Source organism: Heteronotia binoei, chromosome 1 (genome assembly GCF_032191835.1).
Source record: "Heteronotia binoei isolate CCM8104 ecotype False Entrance Well chromosome 1, APGP_CSIRO_Hbin_v1, whole genome shotgun sequence".
Classification (NCBI taxonomy): Eukaryota; Metazoa; Chordata; class Lepidosauria; order Squamata; family Gekkonidae; genus Heteronotia; species Heteronotia binoei.
In genome coordinates, this window is record NC_083223.1 from 84,144,404 (window position 1) to 84,153,416 (window position 9,013).

Here is a 9,013-nt window from a genome sequence, read left to right on the forward strand (position 1 = left end):
ATTATTTATCTGCATAACCCATCTTGTTTTTTTGTCTAACTTCACCTTGATTCAATTTCTTGGTTATATTAAAATGTGACACAGAGACCCAGGACTGTTTTTTTATAAACAGCTCATCATTAAACACACACACATATATATATATATATATATATATATATATATATATATATATATATATATATATATATATATATATATATATATATATGTGTGTGTGTGTGTGTGTGTGTGTGTAAAAAATTAATAAGCTTTTTAGGCTATATTGTCAATAGACTAGCAGCAAATATTTTATAGTCATATTTCTACAAAACAGAAATCTTCCAGAAAAATATTATTTTATTAGAGATATTCCACTGCTTTGAGTTTTTACCAATCACAGGCTAGAGGAAAGAACTATGAGAGAAATCTTGGCATAATGAACAATATGTTTCATTTTAAAAGACTGCCATTTCATTACACATTGCCAATAAATGATGTTCTTAAAAATTCAGTCCCACAATGTTATATAGGCACATGGTTCATATTTCTGGCACTGAATAGTTTAACTGAACAAACATGATGGAGGGGGAGAGGAAGGAGAAGTTGGTTTTTATACCCTGCTTTTCTCTACTCAAAGGAGTCCCAAAGCAGCTTACAATCACCTTCCTTTCCTCTCCCTACAATGGATACTCTGTGAGGTAGGTGGGGCTGAGAGAGCTGTGACTGACCCAAGGCCACCCAGCTGGCTTCATCTGGAGAAGTGGAAAATCAAACCTGGTCCTCCAGATTACAGTCCACCACTCGCAACTACTACACAACACTGGCTCTTATCATATACTAAAATTGCTTATATCCCATCTAAAGAGCAGACATCATACATCAAAGTACTCTCAATTAGAACAGAAAATAGGCTACTAGACCTTCTGAAAGGCAATTTTTAAGGGAGAGGCTTATGAACTGCTGAAAACGTACTTTGGTGGTTTTAAGTCTCTGTGAATAAGAGCCTTCGGTTTCATGCTGTGAAGATATGCCACTCCTTGGGAACACTGTAAGCACCAACTCATTGCATGTGCAGCAGTGTAATAAGGCAGAGGCTCAGCACCATGTAGGACTGGAAAACAAAGGTACAAACTAAAAGAACTTTCTTGTACATTATAGTAGATAAAACAATCACTTTTGTGAGCAATACATGAAGTTATGTAACAGAAGTTCTTTCTTTGTTCCAGACTTCTAAAGGGCTTCCAAATTGGAAAGTCATCTAAAAGTGCAAATGAGATCAAATGAACTCTAATCCAAGCAACAAAACTGTTCTCAACAACCATTTGTTTTCAGTGCAATAACTAGCAACACTGGACACAAAAATAAGGACGATGGTCATATAAAGTGTACCACTTATGTGAAAATCAGAAAGCTTACTTTCTTCTGTCAACAGATATATTGCCAAGCGTTAAGAACTGAAAAATGGTACTCATCTAAGCCCTTTTCAGTGAGATAAATTGTTGCTTATCAGTACAATTCAAACTATACTTTCAATCCAGCTACTCAGTATCATTTTGGCAACTTTGAAGAAACATGATTCATGATGATCTCTGGAATGCATGCTCATGGTGAAACAATCCTACAGCCATTTTATCATAGCACTGGCTGCACAACCTGGCTATCGGAACCGACTTCTGAACATAGCTAATCATAATACTTGGCATACCCTTACACTAGCTTTACATCAGCACTCTGGTTTTACAAGGCAGATGTTAGAGAATAAATCTGTACATTTCATAAACTGCATTGTTCAGGTGACTGAATTTTTTCTAAATGAATAAAATAAATGCAACCTCACACTTTGGGAAGAGTTTGCATGCCATTCAAGAGATACTCACCGTTATAGAGAGAGCCTCCCTCAGCATATTCCATAACAAGACATACCTGAGTGGAGAAAGAGTATTTAAAGCGAAAAAAACTCAACTTTTATAATGCACATTTCCTTTTTAAAATGCTCACAGGTAACATAGTACACAAAAATAGTTGAAATAAGAGAGCTGTATAATGTTTGTTATTATGCAACCCCCAATCACAAGGTGCTGCCATCTTCAATGAGAACTAAACTCATACATATCTTCAGTCCCCCTCCTCTATTTCCCCCAAAGTAAATCTCCAATTTAAACACCAGTAAAATCAACTGAGTTCCATAGTTAAAATCATATTGCGATTGCAATTTTTTTTTTAAAAAGGTACAACTTACTGGGTTCAGACAAGCTCCATATAACTTGACAATATTAGGATGGTTCACACGTGACAACTGTCGAAGCTGGAATAAAGGAGTTAGAATATAAAGGCTAAATACTTGGATATAACGGTCTGCTTATTCGTTTTTTCCCATATTCGATTAAACTGAACTAAAAAGTAGCCTTTAGAGAAGAATTCTATTTTGTATATTGAATTTTACACAACCCTAACTATGGTATAAACTCTTTTCATAGATAAAGGATCAATCTACCACATTTTAGCCCTTCCTTCCTCTAAGGCAGAATACCTTCTACTTCCTGCCCCATTTTTTAAAACAACTATAAGACAGGTTATGATGAACGCAGCAGGCCCAAGGTCAACCAGCAACAGAGATTTGAAGTGGATTTTCCAGATTCTAGTCCAATATCAACAATTCAGTTGGATTGATTCTAGTACATATTCTAACAGAATTTACAGAAAATAACTGAAGGGCATGGTGCTACTTAAAACTCCCGCACAGCAGACATACTATTATTCTGTCAAACAGGAAATTTGCCAGCAATAATTAAAAAATATAATGCAAAACTGTACCTCTATAAGGAAGGCTTTTCGTTCAGATTCACTTTCTATTTGTTTAATGGCCACATCTTTTCCTCGCCATTTTGCTTTGCATACTACTCCAAAGGCTCCTCTTCCAACAACCTGTCAACACAAATTGAGATAAATATTTCATATTAATATTAAACCAACGATTACTACCCAGTCAAAATGCTCAGTATGTGGACCCCTCATGAGGTCACAACTCTGGCTTCTCCTTTTCCTCATCAGATGACAGATGTCATGTGATTTTTCTACCATAATATTTCAACTCAAGTCCTGTGCTGTCTACATGGATTAAAGGTAGATGTTGTGATTGGAAAAAACTGAAGACCACCATTTTAAACCATCAGTATCCTGCAGACAAATATCCCACCTTCCTCCACAACAACCATTCTGGAGAAATTAAAGGGATGCACTAGGGACCCAACAAGAATTGTTCTAAACTTTCTCCATATTCCTAGCTCTATAGTCTAATCCTATTTTTTTTTTTTGGTAATACTAAAGAATGATATGACACCACATGTAACATGCCATTTCTGTATGGAAAGGAATGTAATGAGGGTGTGTTCACACTACACTTAATAATGCATTTTGCAACTGGATTTTTGCTATTCTTATACAGTAAAAATCCAGTTGCTAAACACATTCTTTAGTGTAATATGAGGGCATCCAATGACACAACAGCTCAGAATTCAGACCTAAGACACATCAAACTCTTCTGCATAATTTTGGTAAAAGACATAACTCCAGTGACTGTGCAATGATAAAGACATTTCTGCTCAAAAAGTTTCCTCAATATACTGTGTTAAACATATGCTATTCTTACAGCAGAACTTCTTGCCAAGAAACAGACATAGGAACTGAATGCCCTGACTGAATTTAGATACTTCACAATACCATGTATATTTGTGTTTAAAATGTGCTATGACACAGGATTTAAAGACTTATTTTTTTCATTCTGCCTCCTTCACAAGTTTGTACAAGCCATTTTGGAGGAGACTGGTGGGAAGTTCAATACCGGCAGTACTGAACTAAACAGAATATACTGTAGTCTTTTAACCATCAAATATTCTGCTGTGCTGTGGAAACAGTAGCAGAGTAACAGGTTGGATGTGTATATTTTCCTCCTATTCTTAGGAGACTCTTCCTCAAATATCACTTGAGAAAGCTGTTATCCTCACCCTCAATTTACATCAGCCTAATGGAAATAACTGAACATAACTTTAAAGTGAAATGTGACCAGGATGCTCAGGAACCAGAACCTCCACTTTGACAACAACACTTACCCTCACCCAAACAATGTTTGGCTTCGCCGTGTAAAAACCTGGCAAAACTTTTCCACCAGTTGACTGATGCCTGCTTAATAGAAAAGCACTCCAGAGACCTCTGGGATAGCTGAGAAAGCTGCCTTATAGATATTAGTAGTTCCATATAAATCAATAGCCTGAGTAACTACGTCTCTTTATCCACAAATGGAGATGTGACCGACAATGAGAGATACTAGATGACGCCATAGCAATTTAACAAGTTTTTAGTTCATAGAATGTGTGAAATTCACCCAAACATCATTATGTGTAAGAAGTCATGTGCACACTTCACTGTATATACTGGAAAGCTGTAGCTAATCAGCTTCCCTGTATGTACATGCACATTATACAAAAGCAGGATTGTTGCAAGCAGCAATTTCAACATTGTGCTTTCTTGCCTGTGAGGAAAGGGCTGTGCATGAAACAGTCTTAAAACATCACTGGCAGCCAAGAAGTAGCTCACCTATATCCACTGGATCCCAGAAGGCAATCCACTGCTCCCCCACCCCATTTCCAATAATATAACAAACATAAAATGCTACTTTGAGTTTCAAATGCTGCTCTTCCCCCCCCAGAAAACCCCCCTTCAATTAAGTCTATAATATTTAAATTGCAATCCTCCAGTACACTGATATCTCCATTAAATGGGACACAATTTGTTGTGTGCATTGATTCAGATACCATGTATGATCTCAAATCTTAACATGATTCATGGCTCAATTTAGCAACTTTATATTTTTTTTAAATCAAGTTTTGGCATTTATGAAAAAAAAAGCACTTTGAACATATCTCAAGAGTCCCTCTGTCACCAACGAAAGTAGCTGGAACCTTTGAAATTAACCCTCAAGGTATGATATCCATGGTCCTGTCGGCGAATTTTATCTGAAGGTACTAAGGCTGCAATCCTATGCGGAATTAAGTCCCGCTGAAACAATGGGGAAGGGGGGGGGGTGTCTTTTGAATACATACATTTAGGATGGTGCTGCCTGCCTGGTACTTCTTCCCTGCACTCTCCTCTCCCGAAATTACCAGAGTGTCCACTACGAGTTCAGGACTCACCTCTTCCACCTCAATCTCTTTGTAGTCAATTTCTTGGAAGTTGAGTACTGGAGAGGTTTCGATCATGTCAGCAGAGCTGGCAGAAGACATCCCTTCACTTGGAACGGAGTACGTGTGCGTTTGTGTGTATGTATGCGGGAGCAGGGGGAGCGCCTGGAAAAAACGAGACCAGGAGCAGGGCCAGGCTGGGAGTGAACCTGAGCGGGACTCCTCTGGCGGGGCTGTTCCTCCGGCCCTCCCCTGCTCAACAGCAGCAGGGGAAATAGGGCCTGGCGGGGTCACCCCCTGGGCCGCGGAAAGGCCTCATATACGAGGCTCTTCCGCCTGGGCTTTAGCGGGTCCGCCTGGAAGCCCAGCCCGCGGGGATCTGACTCGACATCCTGCGCCTCGTTCCCCTCTCGGTGCTCGCAGGCCGCGGCCTCCGCTTGGTCAGGGCCCGGGAGCTGGGTTGGCGGCCGCGCAGCCACCCCCAGCAGCAGGAGAGAGGGCTGAATGAGCCGGCCCGGCCGGTGGGTGGGGGGAGAGAGCCGCTCAAAGCCCAGCCCTCAGCAAAGCCGCGGTGCTCCCTGCCGCTGGCATTGGGGCCTCTGCCAAGGAAGCGAGAAGACAGGAGGCTCTCCCCCGCGGGCTCTTTCTCCTACTTGAGCAGCACCAACTGAGGCAGCCCAACCACGGCCATGGCCTGCCACAAGCTGTAGCCGTAGTACCAGCTGCTCCTCCTCTTTCCTTCCGTCCTCCGCCGCCTCCCTCTTTCCGGAGCTCTCCCGCCGGCTGCCGCTTTCCTTCTTTGCCGCCTCCCAGAGGCCGCCAGGGGAATGGGTGGCAGAGCTCCTTGCCTGCAGTCGCCGAAAGGCTCGCGGGCGGGTCTGTTTTCCTTGGCCAGGTGAGGTTCAGGAAGATGGCGAGCCTCCGTCCTTTAGCATCTCTGTGCAAGGGACCGAGAAAGATGAAAAAGTGCCAGGAGCCGCCACCCCGTGTAGGAGAGACTCCCGTGCCTTTAAAAACTGCCAGGAATCCAAGAGTGGATGTAGTTTTCCAGCACTGCTAGCATTTTGGTCTGTCAAAGGTACCACAACCGAATCGAAGTAATGAGCAACCCAGAGACATGGAGCAGTCTCTCCGTAGCTTTTCCTCTCAGTTTTGCAGAGTAAACCGAATTCTGTTTTCAAAGGAAGTGTGTGTGTGCGTGTACTGTTGGAAACAACTTTTTTTTTTTTTGGCGTGGATTTAGCCGTCTCCAGCACGCCCTAAAGAAGACTGCAACATTTTCAGATACAATTTTAAATCATCAGTATACTCATCGTCAACATTCACAATACCTTTGCCCTCAACATGGGTAATGATCGTGCTTTAGACAGTCTTTCCCCCACTATTGTGTAACTGATCAATAAAACCTAACAACTTTATTCTTTTGTTATGGCAAAGTATTCATCTTAAATGGAGTGGTGTGTTCCAAAATGGCTGTATTGAAAACAAATTGTCACAGATGTTTCTGCTTCATCTGTAGTTCTGCTGGAGGGTATGAAATGAGGTTACCTGGATGGTGTGCTGCCTACTGCCCTAAAGGTCTTTTTTTATTACTTTGTCATCCTTGCTGGCTTTCTGCTCCTAATATAATTGAAATTTTTTTAAAAATATCTTGATGATTTTTTTTAGCAGTTCCACTTTTAAGGGGAACTGATTTTAGTTTTGACATGGATTGTGTCAGCATACTTGCTATACTTTTACTAACCTGAGATAGGTGTTCTGTTTGGCTTAATGCGATTTTAAATAACTTCCAGACATCCTGGAAGAATTTGACTCTTATTTTTCCCTTTCAGCTCCCCCCTGATTAATTCCTAATTTTGTTAAGGCCCCTTGTTTGAAATCAAATAAAATCTTTTTTTGGACTTTTCAGTGAATTATCCATTGACAGAAACAGTGAATTTAATAGCATTATTCCATTGGTGCAATTACATTTACATCTTGTACCAGGACTCGAACCCTGCTCAGAACCAAGTCCTGGATTATCTGCATCGCTTTCATTCAGTGCGAGGTGGATAACTATCCGGAAAGAAAAAATGTCCTGGTCTATTAATAGAGTCTTAATTAGATGTTGTTTACTAGGTGATGTTATTTACCTTAATATTGTAAAGAGCCTCAGCTGCCCATTTTCACACATTAAAGCCTCTTTTGAAGGGACATTTTTTTTTGCCAGGCTGTACGGCAACTTTAGAATGTAATGGTTATAATTTTGGTTTGGCACAGAGGCCAGTGTTGTTGTTGGCATCACAACGATAGACAATTAGAGGCAGACATCTGGACCAAGTCATGAATAGCAGTTGAGCAAAGGAGAAGGAAAGTGTGCAAGATGTGAAGGTCAAATGGCTATTGTACATGAAAGGAAAAAAGGAAGAATTTTTGGTTACTATGTTAGTAAGAGTTCAGCAAGTGAGTGGAGTGTTGCATAGAGAAAGAACAGTATGCATTTTTAATGGAAAGTGAACATTTTGGCAGGTCATGCACAAGTTTGTAAAAAAAAAAAAGATTATAGTTTAGGTGAGCGTGCAATCAGGGCAGCAAGGAAGCTGTCAGCAACGCTACCCATAGACCACCAGGACTCCTTCCCCTTTCCCTCTTCTTCTTTCGGAAAGCAGATTCTCTTGGTCGTATTTTTTCTTCCTCATTTTAAGAAAGCAGAAATCAGAGCCAGAAAAGTACTAGACTTTTCACTAACTTTCAAACTCAGGATGTAACATATCCATACACTTTCTGATAATGCTTTGTATTCTTCTTGGACAAGATAGCACAGAACCATTGAAGAGAGAATAATAGTTTCTCTTTAATGTAGTCTTAAAATGATAACTAACCATTCAGAGAAACATCTGTGCAAGCATCTTGATTTACAAAGTTAACACCACTGTACAGGGCTTTTTTTGTAGAAAAAATCCAGCAGGAACTCATTTGCATATTAGGCCACATTCCCGGCACCAAGCCAGCTGGAACTGCATTCCTGCTCAAAAAAAGCCCTGCCATTGTAGATCATCTAGGGTGAACCACTGATTTAGATCAAAGATTATCAGGAGAATCCAAACAAGAAGTAATTTATTTATTTACTTTAAATTTATATGCTACCCACTCTGCAAGTGGACTCTGGGCGGCTAACAGTCATGATAAAAACAATTTAAATACAATTATAAAAGAATAAAACCTATATAAACAATTTAAAACTACATTTTTAGGTGCTAAAAGAAGATTTCACAACAAAGGTGGCTTTTCCATATCTCAGTTCTCTGTTCCTTATATTACTCTATTAGTGGTCTTATGGATGATATTGTTCAGTGACATAACAGTGGCAGCCTCCTCCCACATTAGTTGTTGTAGGCCTCATGAAAAGTTCAGTTTTGCAAGCCCTGTGGAATTGGGAGAGGTCCTGCAGGGCTCTCGTGGCCTCTGGGAGAGCATTCCATAACATCAGTTCTGCCACTAAGAAGGCCCTAGCTCATGTAGAGCTTAGTCTGGTCTCCCTTGGTCTGGAGATGGATATTGCCCTCCTGAATGCAGTGCACTCTGGGGTATATATGGGGAAAGGCAGTCCCTTAGATAGGCAGGTCCTCGGCCATATAGGGCTTTAAAGGTCGATACCAACACTTTGAAATGAATTTGGTACACAATAGGCAGCCAATGCAGTTCTTTCAGCATCGGTTGAATCTGCTCCCGTTGGGGGAGCCCCATTAACAACCGCACTGCAGCTTTCTGCACTAGCTGCAGTTTCTGAGCCAGAGTCAAAGGTAGCCCCATGTAGAGGGCATTACAGCAGTCTATCCTCAAGGTGACCGTAGCATGGATCACCATTGCTAAGT

General features: G+C 40.8%; 1 protein-coding gene across 2 annotated transcripts in view; it reads right to left on the minus strand.

Moving 5' to 3' along the window:
* The window catches only part of LOC132570528 (mitogen-activated protein kinase kinase kinase 7-like), a 37,913-nt gene extending 31,947 nt beyond the window's left edge, over positions 1–5,966 (minus strand). For both annotated transcript variants that reach the window (XM_060237226.1, XM_060237217.1), the window contains exons 1-5: positions 5,172–5,966; positions 2,797–2,907; positions 2,222–2,287; positions 1,860–1,905; positions 955–1,093 (exon numbers count right to left, since the gene is read on the minus strand). In XM_060237226.1, coding sequence (XP_060093209.1) covers positions 955–1,093; positions 1,860–1,905; positions 2,222–2,287; positions 2,797–2,907; positions 5,172–5,261 — 452 coding nt within the window. In that variant the 5' untranslated portion in view covers positions 5,262–5,966. The remainder of the gene's footprint in view (positions 1–954; positions 1,094–1,859; positions 1,906–2,221; positions 2,288–2,796; positions 2,908–5,171) is intronic.
* Between the last annotated feature and the right edge of the window lie 3,047 nt (positions 5,967–9,013).